At 38.5% G+C, this 13,699-nt stretch overlaps 2 protein-coding genes across 4 annotated transcripts in view; one reads left to right on the top strand and one right to left on the bottom strand.

Annotated features, from left to right (window-relative positions):
- Positions 1-5,706, bottom strand: part of mllt3 (MLLT3 super elongation complex subunit) — an 81,189-nt gene extending 75,483 nt beyond the window's left edge. The window contains exons 1-2 of one of the 2 annotated variants that reach the window (XM_088015336.1): positions 5,504-5,706; positions 4,706-4,886 (exon numbers count right to left, since the gene is read on the bottom strand). In XM_088015336.1, the coding sequence (XP_087871462.1) occupies positions 4,706-4,886; positions 5,504-5,515 (193 nt within the window). In that variant the 5' untranslated portion in view covers positions 5,516-5,706. The remainder of the gene's footprint in view (positions 1-4,705; positions 4,887-5,503) is intronic. The other variant, XM_088015337.1, reaches the window with a different exon arrangement.
- A 1,957-nt stretch (positions 5,707-7,663) lies between these two features.
- focad (focadhesin) overlaps positions 7,664-13,699 on the top strand; it is a 106,212-nt gene continuing 100,176 nt past the window's right edge. For both annotated transcript variants that reach the window (XM_088016079.1, XM_088016078.1), the window contains exon 1: positions 7,664-7,741. The gene's annotated coding sequence lies outside the window, so the exon portion shown is untranslated. The remainder of the gene's footprint in view (positions 7,742-13,699) is intronic.

Genomic DNA, 13,699 nt, shown 5'->3' with positions numbered 1-13,699 from the left:
ATACATTTCTCTTACATATTCCTAGAACCAGACTGAAAAGCAGAGGAGCCCGGGCATTCACTGTCACTGCTCCTAATCTGTGGAACAACTTACCTTTTAACATTAGATCTGACCATATTCTGGAACACTTTAAATCACTTCTTAAAATTCATTTTTATTCTTTAGCTTTTCCATAAGGCCTCACATTGTAATTTACTTGGCCTGTCTGTTTTAATTTATGTTTTATTTAGAGGTGTGCCGATCGATCGGCCACCGATCATAATCGGCCGACTTCCGTGAAAAAGTGTATGATCGGTGATCGCCGATCACGGTCTCTTGTTGCCTTTCACACAAACCGATCACCTGCATCTCATTTCGCAGCCTGCCTACAGCTGGTCTCCTCTTTCCTTCACACTGCGCAAACGAGCAGCAACAAATCCTAAGCGATGTGGAACTATGACGCACTGAGTGAATGGGGAAGTTTGCGAGTTGCGGCGGAAAATTGAAGCACATGGGGTGAAGCACGTCAAAATACATCAACACGACGAATCTAATATGGCATAAAAACAATGCCATACTTTACGGAGGCTCACTGCAGTAAAAAAGACATATGGAGCCAAGGGCGTAGGTTTGGTCTAAGTTTTGGTGGGGACCTTGACCCCCCCCCGCAGCACAGTGAAATGCCCAAGAGCACCGAACATTTTTGAGAAGGGGGGGGAAACCACATTGGCTTAATAACCCCTCCCCCCAACCATAACCATATCATACATCTTGTGTATACAACCAGATACAGTCATACTCAGCAGATCAGTTCAAGAACACTTTACTTTTTCCTTTACAAAATTCAGCAAACGTTACAAGTAAGATCAAAAGAAATATCCTCTGGATACTCCCTGGTCACTGGCACTCACACTGACTGCCTCCTATAGAGCAAACAAAGCGTAACCTGGTTTGTATTCACACTAGCTTAACTTAATTTAAGACTAACACTTCAAATGCCATATTTACTGAGATAATTTCACAGTATATTTCATATCTGAGAACTAACACCTCACCTGGAGCCCTGAAGCTCCAGCCACCTCTCCATCGTTCTGCTCTGCCCCTTGCTCTGCTGTCTGAGCATCCTATGTGAAAAAATATTACATAATTAACAGACCTATTCTACCTCACATTCAGTGCTGACCTTACTAAACACCGGACTTTACAACAAATGCGTTGCGTGATAGATATCTAACTTATGGGTCCACTCACTGTACTTACAGCCGACGTAGCGAAATAACTTCTAATGTCTGTCCTTTTCTATTTTGGTGGCGACATGGTCTCGAGACTCAGAAGGAGACGCGTGTGCCCAGCTAGCCGCCGCCTTTTGCAGCTAATCAAAGAACGTCCGACGATTCAACTGACTCCCCCTCCCCCCAACCCCCCGACAGCACCGTTCCGACACGGTCTCGGAGGCTCATAATAAATGTCAAACTAAGAAGCTTCCGTTCCGCGCACCGCCTGTTGCTGCTAATCAAAGATCGTAGATCCACGTTCTTTGAGCCAATATGGCAAAAATTGGTCGGGACTTTTTCATATCCCGTGAATATTGGTCGGGACATGTCCCTGCCGTCCCTACCCAAACCTACGCCCATGTATGGAGCGATCAGACAGCAGGTAAAGCAGCGCACAGCTACAAACACTCACCCGGATTAGCATGACGGTCAGAAAGCTAAACAAATAACCCGCAAAATTATTTAAATCTTCGAGCTGCGATGTCAGACGCTGGTTCTGCTCTCGCTGCTGAACCGCTGCTACGCGCTACAGGTAGTAATATTTCACAGACGGAGCTTCGCTTCTGCTCCACCTGGTAGTGAACTCTCACACTGAACCTCTGCTTAAAGCAGCAGCATCTAACTTTAAAAAATTAATTTTGCATACATATTAGGGCTGTTGTAAACGAATATTTTAGTAATCGAGTAATCTATCGATTATTCTTACGATTAATCGAGTAATCGGATAAAAAAAATTTATAAAATGAAATATTGGTAAATCTGGCATAATACCGGTGTTACTATCAGATATCAATATCAGTCCAATTTTTCATATTTGAGCATCCCTAACAGTTGCTTTTTTGTAGTTTAGAAAACTAACCTGTAACAAAAATAGCTCACTTTCTAAGTTAACCAGAAGAAAAGTTATAGAAAAATCTGAAATTATATTGAATTTAATAACAAAGAGGCAGGCTCACAAATATGCTTATAAAAAATGTCTACAATCCAGCTTTTAGTTTATGTATTCATCTTCAGTGAGTTTAATAGATTAATTAAACTCACCTTGCCACCTAACCTGTCGCGCTTTGGGTTTGAAAATACGGGAAATGTCGCCTGGAGTGGGAGGAGAGGGCGAATGAACGAACGTAAGATGGAGGGGAGGAAATAGACCAGCGGACTGACGAACCGTTAGACCGGGGGACGAACACGGGGGGAAGCAATACGGGATATTTACCACACCTTCACTGGTCACACTCAGAAACTCATCTACCAGCCATGTACGATGCGCTCCGCCACCCGTTTCTTCAGACCGGGATATGAAATTTATTGTGCGGTTCGTCGGTAAAGCTACATTTACACGGTAAGCATCAGCTACTCAGCCGCCCGCCCTGTTCAGGCTATCCGCTCACCTCAGCGCTCTTCCCGCCGTTCGCTTTCAACCAGCAGCCCCGGAGGAGAAATGCTGCCGTACTCCAGGCATTCCCCCAGTCATTTTAAGGTCGGGCATTATCATCAATCAATAAAATCCCCACGGGCCAATCTTGAAGATTGGACTTTATGCCGCTGAGACTTAGCTTTTGTCAACAACTCAGAGGCGGAAGTGAGAGCTCCGCGCAACGCAAATGAAGTCCCGGCCGGAACACGGTGCGCTAACTAATAAAACATAAATTAACGAAGCTTCGAGACAGGTAAATTTTCCTCGAGGAATTTTAGTAATCGAGGTACTCGAATCATTCGAGGAATCGTTTCAGCCCTAATACATATTAAAACTTTCGCTGTCCTAATATGAGACAGATAATCGATCTCTTCAGCCTCCTCCCTGTTCTGCATAATTTCTCCGCTCAGTCAAAAACAGCCACTCAGAACTAGCAGTAATCAGCTAGCCACCATGCTATCAGGAAGTTTTCATTCAGTAACTCAGGATTGTTTATTGTAATGGAACCTGTATTTGCTTTTGAATGTAAAGTTTTATACTTGAATTTTTTGGCAATGTTGACAGGTTTTATTTTGACTCTTTGCATTATTTAGCGTCTTCAGAGCCTTCATATGTTTTCAGTCTGTTAAAGATAGTATTACCGATAGCAGTACAATTTGTACCATGCCTGTTTTGTTTTTTTTCTTGGAAAAGGTTATTAAAAACAAGTTTTTGTCTAAATTAAGGTGAATTCATGGTTCCTTTTTCCACATAATGTAACCGGTAGTGCTTATGATTAAAAAAATAATAATTATGTGATCGGTATCGGTGATCGGCCCTCATGGGTGATCGGAATCGAAATGAAAAAACCTGATCGGCACATCTCTACTTTTATTCTTATGTGTTTTATCTGTGTTTTATGAATACTGTACAGCACTTTAGTGCAGTACAGTTACTATGTGTTTTTAAAGTCCTTTATAAATAAAACTGCTCCTAATCTGTGGAACAACTTACCGTTTATTAGATCTGACCATATTCTAACCCCGTTAGGGATTCCTAACGGGGTTAGGGACCACAACCACCCAAGCTAAAATCCACAAATATTTTCAACTTCAATGTTCCATTATTGTGAAACATTTTTGCTCTTTGCTGAAATGCTAAGATGAAAATATGATATAAAACAGTTGAAATAATATTAATTACCATATGAATATATACACTTCTAGGTATAAATAAATAAAAGCTTATATTCAAGATATGAAAATTAAAAATATATATATATATATATATTGTGCACTAGGTCAGTCTTTAGAAAAAGCTTAAAAACTGGGGCCCTCAATTTTTTGGAGGCCCCAAATATTTATCTTTTTTAAAATGAATATGTTTTTTGAAAACATCATACTTTATATGAAACTCATAGGCCATTATCAGGTGAGTTGTATTAATAGTTTGGTATTTTTGTCAGTATTAACAATAATTGAAAATTATAAAGTTATGTGAAGGGGCCCACAACCTTATAAATCTGGTCTTATTACATTATATTATCATACTTTTTAGTTAGGATTAATTCCAAATCCACTATAATCTGCAAGATTATACTGTATTTGACTTTTCAGTAAAACACTTAAAACAGTTCGAGATTTTAATTCATCCCAAAAAATTATGAAAATGCCTATTCAAAGTGGTCTACAGAATCCCAGCTGCATGTCTGTTTTATGCAGGTTTGTTGTTGCACCAGAAGCACTAAAACCACCTCTGCCAACAGTCCAAAAATTATCTGCCTAAACCATGAGACACTTCTTTTACTATCCAATATGTTGCACCAGCTGGCCACTCTGAAAACACACCAGTAGAGCAGCCTCCTCATTGCAGAATTCATTTACCTAATCCACTGAAAGCAGCCAAAGCTAAACTTTATGGCATAGAGGGAAGCCTGAACTGCAAGCCGTCTTTGATCCTGGGCAGTGAAACTTCAAACCCAGCTCCCCTCCTCCTCGCCAGAATAGAGAAGAATAGAGAGCCCGCAGAGGAGAAAAAAAAAGCAAACCGGGGTCTCTACCTCTTTTTGGCTTTGGGAAGCTTTCGTGCAGGTGAAAAACCACTTTCTCCACAAAGTGCTGAATGTTACTGTTCTCTGGTCCCCGAACAAACACCATCCAGTCGTGGGTGAAGCCTTCCGCCGTGGGTTTCTTTCTGAATTGGGCGCGATGTCCGAGTTCTAGTTTCACCTGAACAGCTCCCTGCGGTACACAATGCTGCCGAGTTAATAAACACATTTTAAAACAAATATTTATAGAGACATGCATCAATGCGACTTAATGGTAAATATCGCGACATTAAATGCAGTTTCTCTGGCCGATTCACCTGAGGGAGTGGGGGGAAATTCTGTTAAATTAGCGCTCTGAAATTAAACAAGTGAACAGCGGATCCATGTGACAGGCGAGTCTGCGCACATTTTACTGAACTACCAGATAAACAAATGAGTCTTACCTAAAATGCTCTGAGATAATTTAACTGTAAAAGAACAACTCTACAGTGATAAAGCCAGGCTGACATTATTCCAGTTAAAGCGCGACAGTTTGCACCTTTAATAAAAGGATGGCGTTCATCTATTTTAAAAGCAACCTTACTGAAAGCAGTAAAACGCTTTTATTTTGGAATTATTTCACCACAGTGTTTTGAGCTACAATCATATACCCCAATGTTAACTCACAGAAAGCAGGTAGTAACTAGCTAACTGTGCGGCTGTAAAACCCTCCTTGGAGTAAAGGGGGAAAAAAAGAAAGAAAAAACAACCCTCCGCTGCGGTCCGTGAGACTAAACATATTCACATAAAGGCGACAGACTGGCTACTCACCGAGCCGGCCATTCTTCAGGCCCCACGTTACCGTTATATCATGGAGAATTAGTTTTAAATTAGATTAAAGGTGAATACAGTTTGCCTTTAACGGCGGACATGGTCTCTCCTGGACCCAAGTCAAACTGAAGACTTTCAGAGGCTCGCCGGCGGTCAATTCCTCACAGTTAGTAACACCGTTTCCGGTATGCACTTTCAAAATAAATTCAACGAAAGTTCGTTTCAGCTTCGTTCGACGAATTATGTTCTTATATAGAATTCCTGAAGGTGTCATTTTAATTTAAATCAAACAAACTTATTCGAATTAAATTACAAAGAAATTCCTCATTATTGATCATAATACAATAATAGTAGCAATACAGGCCTTCATATTACAACATTAAAAATGTATCTTTTTGAGATGAAGATTTACTTTGTAGAAAGTCCTGTCTTGATTTTGCACGTGGCAACAGTGGAAAAAAACTTACCTTGGTAAAAACAAAACAAAAAGCAACTCTTTCCTTAAACAGGAAGAAACATTCAACAGAACAGGGTCAGTATGAGTGGCCTCCTGCCAAAGGACTCCAAAGGTAAACAAATAAGGGGGAAAAGACAGACTCTAGAAGGAATTTCTCTGTAAAAGAAAAAAAGTATTCATACTTTTTTTTAAAGAGTCTGTAAGGTATTAGTTTAATTAGTGATTTCATCTAAGAGAGAAACAAATAACCACATATATGATGGGCCCCCGGTGTTTGCAGGTGTTAGGGTGATCCCCAACACTACCCGAGAAATAGCTAAAATTGGTGAATACTTGAGACTCTCTCTAAAATGCTCATAACTGCTTATTTTCATAATTCAGACACCAAATTTACATTAACATTCATTGAAACGCACAGTGAAAGACATCTTGGCATCTACCATCTTCCATATTTCCTCCTTGAGGAAAATCAGTGGCAGTCCTGGACTGGCTACATTGGAGACCCCACCCAGACCCTAGAGTTAAAAATAATTCAAAACAATAAATACAAATCATTTATCTGAAAGTATAAATCTGAATATTATCGTAACTAATTTAATCCAAGCCTCTTCAAAAGTTATGCAGATTCATTGAGCTGCTGTGGGCAAGAAGAATATCTGATAGCAGTCAGTCTTGCATCATATCTCAAAAAGCCTGAAGACTGTTGATGTATGACATTTTATGACAGTAATGACAGACATGCTACCAGTTCAATATCCAAAAGAGGATATTCCACAGCAGCCTATCAGGTCCTCAACAACAGCAACAGTTGTTGGCAAGCAATGCCAATTGACCTCATTTGCTTTTGCCATTCCACTTCTGCCTGACCATATGGCTAGAATGCCAGCAGTGACATTGGAGTCAAAAACCTTGCCCAGTATGATCAATAGAAGACAATGTTTTAACTTTCCCCTTCTCTTATTTTAGGTTCTTCATTATTAAACAAAATGAAGCTAACTGAAATATGTTCTCCAGACCTTTATTTTGGGACTGAAGCTCTCCTACTCCATTTCCGTTTCCAGGTAAATTTTAAAAGCCTGACAGTTCAGGAAAATTTGCGCAGGCGCAGCCTGGCTGTACTCATTTGGATCACAGAGAGAGCACAAGATGCAAGCCACCAATAAGAGGAGAGAAAAAACGGTGATCCCCAACCACACAATGTTATTATGTTGCCTTCATATTCCGGGCGGAACTCAGAATGGAGCGTTTTTCTGCAGTTTAAACGCGACCCCATATTTTATTATGAATATTATGACCAGATTCCTGTTACTTTACAGAATAATAAATGAAAGAAGAACAAAATATAAACTTAGCATTCTTTAATGAAAGAAAGAAAAAAATGAATGAATGAAAGGGAGGAAGAAAGAAATGAAAAAAAATCACACAGAGAAAGGAAGGGGTAAAAAAAAGAAGGGAAATAGCTATTGTGACTATATGCTCATTAAAAATAACAATTTAGTAGAACACCGTGGACACGTCGCCAGTCTACTATCAAGCACAGACACACTCAGTTTTAGAATATACGACTACTACTACTACTACTACTACTACAATAATAATAATAATAATAATAATAATAATAATAATAATAAATGAAACAGTGAAACAGCACACTGCAATATCTTTTTGTGAACAGGTTTTTAGTTAACCTACAGAAACTAAAAACCGTTCAGTTTGGTCCTTGGAGGATGCCGTACTTCCATGTGGGTTTACGGCGGTCTGCAGTGAGCTGAATGAGGAAGGTACAGTTTAACAGCATCTATTATTGATTATGTTTTATTAAAACCAAGATGTGTATATTGTTCAACGGCTTTCAAAAGATTGTATTACTGCAATTAGAGTAGACTGACACGTTCCATTAGCGTGTAGATAAGGTATATCGCTAACTTCTTATCAGTGCACTTATTAGCATGTTGGAGAGAATGTAGACGCCTGCGTTACCGCAGTGAAGTTAGTTTCAAGTTGGATATTCGATATTCGAGCTCCGGGGAGTAAGCGGCGTTTAGCTCAAGGTTGATCCGATTTATGAACGCTAATGTCGGCCAGCGGTTCTCCACCGCTCCCGGCCCGAGCTCCGCGGAGTAACCGACGTTTAGCTGAAAGTTGATCCGATTTCGGGACGCTACTCTCGGCCAGCGGTTCTCTATCGCTCCCGGCCGCAGCGCCGGAAGGTTCACTTAGGGACTATCAACAAATTACTGAACCTAACATTCCTGTCAAAGAAATATAATGTTTTCTTCAATAGCTTCCAGGTCATTTGACCTAATGACTCAAAATCACTTTGAAATAATTATAATAGTCCCTATAGATGAGGCACAGACATTTGTTTTCCATTTTAAATCATTTTCCATTTTTTAGGAATTTTTTTCATCAAAATTGAGTGTTTTTCCTCAATAGCTTCCAGGTCATGTGACCTATTGATTCAAAATCACTTTGAAATTGTTCTACTAGTCTGTATAGACGAGGCACAGTGATTTGTTTTCCATTTTAAATAATTTTCAATTTTTTATTAATTTTTTTCATCAAAATTGAGTGTTTTTCTTCAATAGCTTCCAGGTCATGTGACCTATTGATTCAAAATCACTTTGAAATAATTATAATAGTCCTTATAGATGAGGCACAGACATTTGTTTTCCATTTTTAGCCATTTTCCATTTTTTAGGAATTTTTTTCATCAAAATTGAGTGTTTTTCTTCAATAGCTTCCAGGTCATGTGACCTAATGACTCAAAATCACTTTGAAATAATTATAATAGTCCCTATAGATGAGGCACAGACATTTGTTTTCCATTTTTAGCCATTTTCCATTTTTTAGGAATTTTTTTCATCAAAATTGAGTGTTTTTCCTCAATAGCTTCCAGGTCATGTGACCTATTGATTCAAAATCACTTTGAAATTGTTCTACTAGTCTGTATAGACGAGGCACAGTGATTTGTTTTCCATTTTAAATAATTTTCAATTTTTTATTAATTTTTTTCATCAAAATTGAGTGTTTTTCTTCAATAGCTTCCAGGTCATGTGACCTATTGATTCAAAATCACTTTGAAATAATTATAATAGTCCTTATAGATGAGGCACAGACATTTGTTTTCCATTTTTAGCCATTTTCCATTTTTTAGGAATTTTTTTCATCAAAATGGAGTGTTTTTCTTCAATAGCTTCCAGGTCATGTGACCTAATGACTCAAAATCACTTTGAAATAATTATAATAGTCCCTATAGACGAGGCACAGTGATTTGTTTTCCATTTTAAATAATTTTCAATTTTTTATTAATTTTTTTCATCAAAATTGAGTGTTTTTCTTCAATAGCTTCCAGGTCATGTGACCTAATGACTCAAAATCACTTTGAAATAATTATAATAGTCCCTTTAATTGAGGCACAGACATTTATATTCGATTTTAGTCCTCTTTATAATTTGTAGGTATTTTTATATTAGCTTCTATGTCAATCAGTCAATCCAATTTTATTTGTACAGCACATTTCAGCAGCAAGGCATTTCAAAGTGCTTTAAATAATAAAAACATGAAAACACAGAGTCATGCAACATAGAATCAACAATCAAAACATTACATTAAGTTAAGAGCTGTCATTAAATTCGTAATTGATTACGTTTCAAATACAGCTCTAAACAGGTGGGTTTTTAGTCGAGATTTAAAGGCTCTCAGTGTTTCAGCTGTTTTACAGTTTTCTGGAAGCTTGTTCCAAATTTGTGGTGCATAGAAACTGAATGCTGCTTCTCCTTGTTTGGTTCTGGTTCTGGATGCAGAGCATCCAGAACCAGTTTTAGTTCTGGAGCAAACCAGTTTAGTAGACTGGAGCAATGAGGTACGCTCATTTTTAATTCATTTTGACCCATTTTATTTTTTTTTAGGCAATTTTATATTTAAAAAATATATTTCCTATTTTCTCTTCATCTCCATAGGCTGCCACCTTATCATGATGAAAGTGTTTGAGTGTTGAAGTGACTCTAGGAGTTATGCTGTCAGGGGTTTCATACCCCTTGTAGGGTCATCCAATGCTAGAGGTGATGAACCAGACAAAGAGCAGCCCAAAGACCCTTTATGAAGAGCACAATCAATGGATACAGTGTCCCCTCACCTGGACGCAGGTCACCAGGGCTCCACCCTGGAGCCGGGCCTGGAGTTGGTTCTCCGTGGCAGCATCTGGTGCCAAAACACATGGAGTCTGGCCAGGCTCAGCCCACAGTGGGTTCACCTTCCCATGGGCTCACCACATGTGGGCCAAAAGGGCTGGGTGCAATGTGGGATGTTAGAAGGCCGAGGGAGGGGACCTTGGCCATCTGACCCTGGGCGATAGACTTTTCATGGGCATCACCTCTCTGGTGGGAGCCTGAGCTGGTGTGTGAGGTTGAGAGGTTCTAACTAGAAATAGTCTCATCTCATCGCATGACCCGAGATGAGAGCCATGCGCTAATTAATGGAACATTTATAAACAATCTGATATGTAGTGAGAAAATGTAATGTTTCAGTTGTTGGCTGTGTTTCTATGACTTTGTATTTTTTGTTTTTATGGTGTAAAGCTCTTTGAAATGCCTTGTTGTTGAAATGTGATATATAAATAAAATTTGATTTAGATTTTTGGATTTGGGTGTTTTCTGTCCGAGGCCACGTTCTGCACAACCGGGGTTCTGAAGGGATCCATTTTGGTGGCCTTGGGATCACACCTCTGCTTTTGGCAGATGATGTGGCCCTACTGGCTTCATCAGGTCGTGATCTACAGCTTTACTGGAGCAGTATGCAGATGAGTGTGAAGCGGCCGGGAGGAGGATCAGTACCTCCAGATCCAAGGCCATGGTCTTGAGCTGGAAAAGGGTAGAGCGCCTTATTTGGGTCAGCGAAGATTGTCCTGACCCAAGTGGAGGAGTTTAAGCATCTTAGGATCTTGTTCACTGTTGGAGTTCATTCATTTCTGTCTCTGTTCACCACCCATGTCCGTTAACCAGTTTCAGGACCCGACCAGAACCACTCATTGTAAATGACCTTGAGAAATAATGAGATTTGGTTATATATAAAAACAAACTTTAATGCTAAAAGATGATCAAATTCCACAAGCCATACTTATCCAAATGGAACATCATGCTTCTTATGTTACATTCACCGTCCAGCGTTGGGCTAAGTGAGGCAAAGATTGTAGCAAGTTTAGCTTTTTATTCATCTCTGCAATCTGGACCCTCCCTAAATGGTACTCTAATCAGTTTCAGTCTGTTTACATGTCAGCAGTCACATATAAACATGGTTATGTATGCTGCAGCGTGTTAAGAGGGTAAAAGAGATGGAGGAAAATACAGAATCCATAACATCAAGAATGAGGGCAAAATGGACAGGAGATCAATAGAAGGATTGGTGCAATAAAGTGGGCGCTGTACCAGTCTGTCGTGGTGAAGAGAGCTGGATCGGAAAGCAAAGGTCTCGATTTGCCAGTCGATCTGTCTCTACCTTCATCTATGGCATAGGCTTAAAGGTCTTGACTGAAACTAACGGCCAAAATTAGTTTTTTCCATAAGGTGTCTGGGCTCTCCCTTAGTGATAGGATGAGAAGCTCAGTCATCCAGGAGGGACTGAGAGTAGAGCTGCTGATTTTTCACTTCGAGAGGAGCCAGCTGAGGTGGGTCAGGCATCAGATTAGGATGCTTCCTTGACGCCTCCCTAGTGAGGTCTTTTGGACACGTCCCACCACGAGGAGGCCCACAGGAAAACCCAGGACACGCTGGAGGGACGATGTTTCTCCAGTGTGGACGAGCGTTCCAGCTCCTCCAGGGATTCCCCTGGAGGAGCTGGAACAAGTGGCTGGGGAGACGGAAGTCTGGGCCTCTGCTGACCCCGCAACCTGACAGCAGACAAGGGGAAGATGATTGATTGATTTTTCTTCAATAGCTTATGGGTCATAAGACCCATAAGTTAATTGGGTCTTATTAACTCAAAATCAATGTGAAATTATTCTACTAGACAGGATAGGTGGTGCAAACTCATTTTTATTCCATTTAGCCCTTTTTATTCCTTTTCAGTCGGTCACATGAAATTTAAGATATTAAACACCAATCATATTTTTTAATTTGTAAATTTAAATGATGTAAAAAATAGATAAAGATCTAAAATGGGGAAAAATGAGGGTGCCTAATCTCTAATGATTAGTACAACAATTTCAAAGTAGTTTTGAATCAATAGAACACATGTCTTAGAAGCTATTGCAAAAACATACTAAATTTTGACAAATGAAATTGCTAAAACATAAAAAAAATGTTAAAATAGGAAACAAATGACTGTGCCTCATCTATACAGGATAAAAGAACAATTTCACACTGGTTCTGGGTCAATAGGTCACAATACCTGGAAGCTATTGAATTAAAATACTAAATATTGACAAAACAAATTGCTAAAAAAAAAAAAAAAAGTTAAAATGGAAAATAAATGTCTGTGCCTCATCTATAGGGACTATTATAATTATTTCAAAGTGATTTTGAGTCATTAGGTCACATGACCTGGAAGCTATTGAAGAAAAACACTCAATTTTGATGAAAAAAATTCCTAAAAAATGGAAAATGATTTAAAATGGAAATCAAATGTCTGTGCCTCAATTAAAGGGACTATTATAATTATTTCAAAGTGATTTTGAGTCATTAGGTCACATGACCTGGAAGCTATTGAGGAAAAACCCTCAATTTTGATGAAAAAAATTCCTAAAAAATGGAAAATGATTTAAAATGGAAAACAAATCACTGTGCCTCATCTATACAGACTAGTAGAACAATTTCAAAGTGATTTTGAATCAATAGGTCACATGACTTGGAAGCTATTGAAGAAAAACACTCAATTTTGATGAAAAAAATTCCTAAAAAATGGAAAATGGCTCAAAATGGAAAACAAATGTCTGTGCCTCATTTATAAGGACTATTATAATTATTTCAAAGTGATTTTGAGTCATTAGGTCACATGACCTGGAAGCTATTGAGGAAAAACACTCAATTTTGATGAAAAAAATTCCTAAAAAATGGAAAATGATTTAAAATGGAAAACAAATCACTGTGCCTCATCTATACAGACTAGTAGAACAATTTCAAAGTGATTTTGAATCAATAGGTCACATGACTTGGAAGCTATTGAAGAAAAACACTCAATTTTGATGAAAGAAATTCCTAAAAAATGGAAAATGGCTCAAAATGGAAAACAAATGTCTGTGCCTCATTTATAAGGACTATTATAATTATTTCAAAGTGATTTTGAATCGATAGGTCACATGACCTGGAAGCTATTGAATAAAACCCCTCAATTTTGATGAAAAAAATTCCAAAAAAATGGAAAATGGCTCAAAATGGAAAACAAATGTCTGTGCCTCATCTATACAGACTAGTAGAACAATTTCAAAGTGATTTTGAATCAATAGGTCACATGACCTGGAAGCTATTGAGGAAAAACACTCAATTTTGATGAAAAAAATTCCTAAAAAATGGAAAATGATTTAAAATGGAAATCAAATGTCTGTGCCTCATCTATAGGGACTATTATAATTATTTCAAAGTGATTTTGAGTCATTAGGTCACATGACCTGGAAGCTATTGAGGAAAAACACTCAATTTTGATGAAAAAAATTCCTAAAAAATGGAAAATGATTTAAAATGGAAAACAAATCACTGTGCCTCATCTATACAGACTAGTAGAACAATTTCAAAGTGATTTTGAAT

Source organism: Poecilia mexicana, unplaced genomic scaffold (assembly GCF_051168715.1).
Source record: "Poecilia mexicana isolate PSO_F unplaced genomic scaffold, ASM5116871v1 scaffold_18, whole genome shotgun sequence".
Lineage (NCBI taxonomy): Eukaryota > Metazoa > Chordata > Actinopteri > Cyprinodontiformes > Poeciliidae > Poecilia > Poecilia mexicana.
Note: the sequence above shows the minus strand (reverse complement) of the source record. Positions and strands in the feature narration are given on the sequence as shown.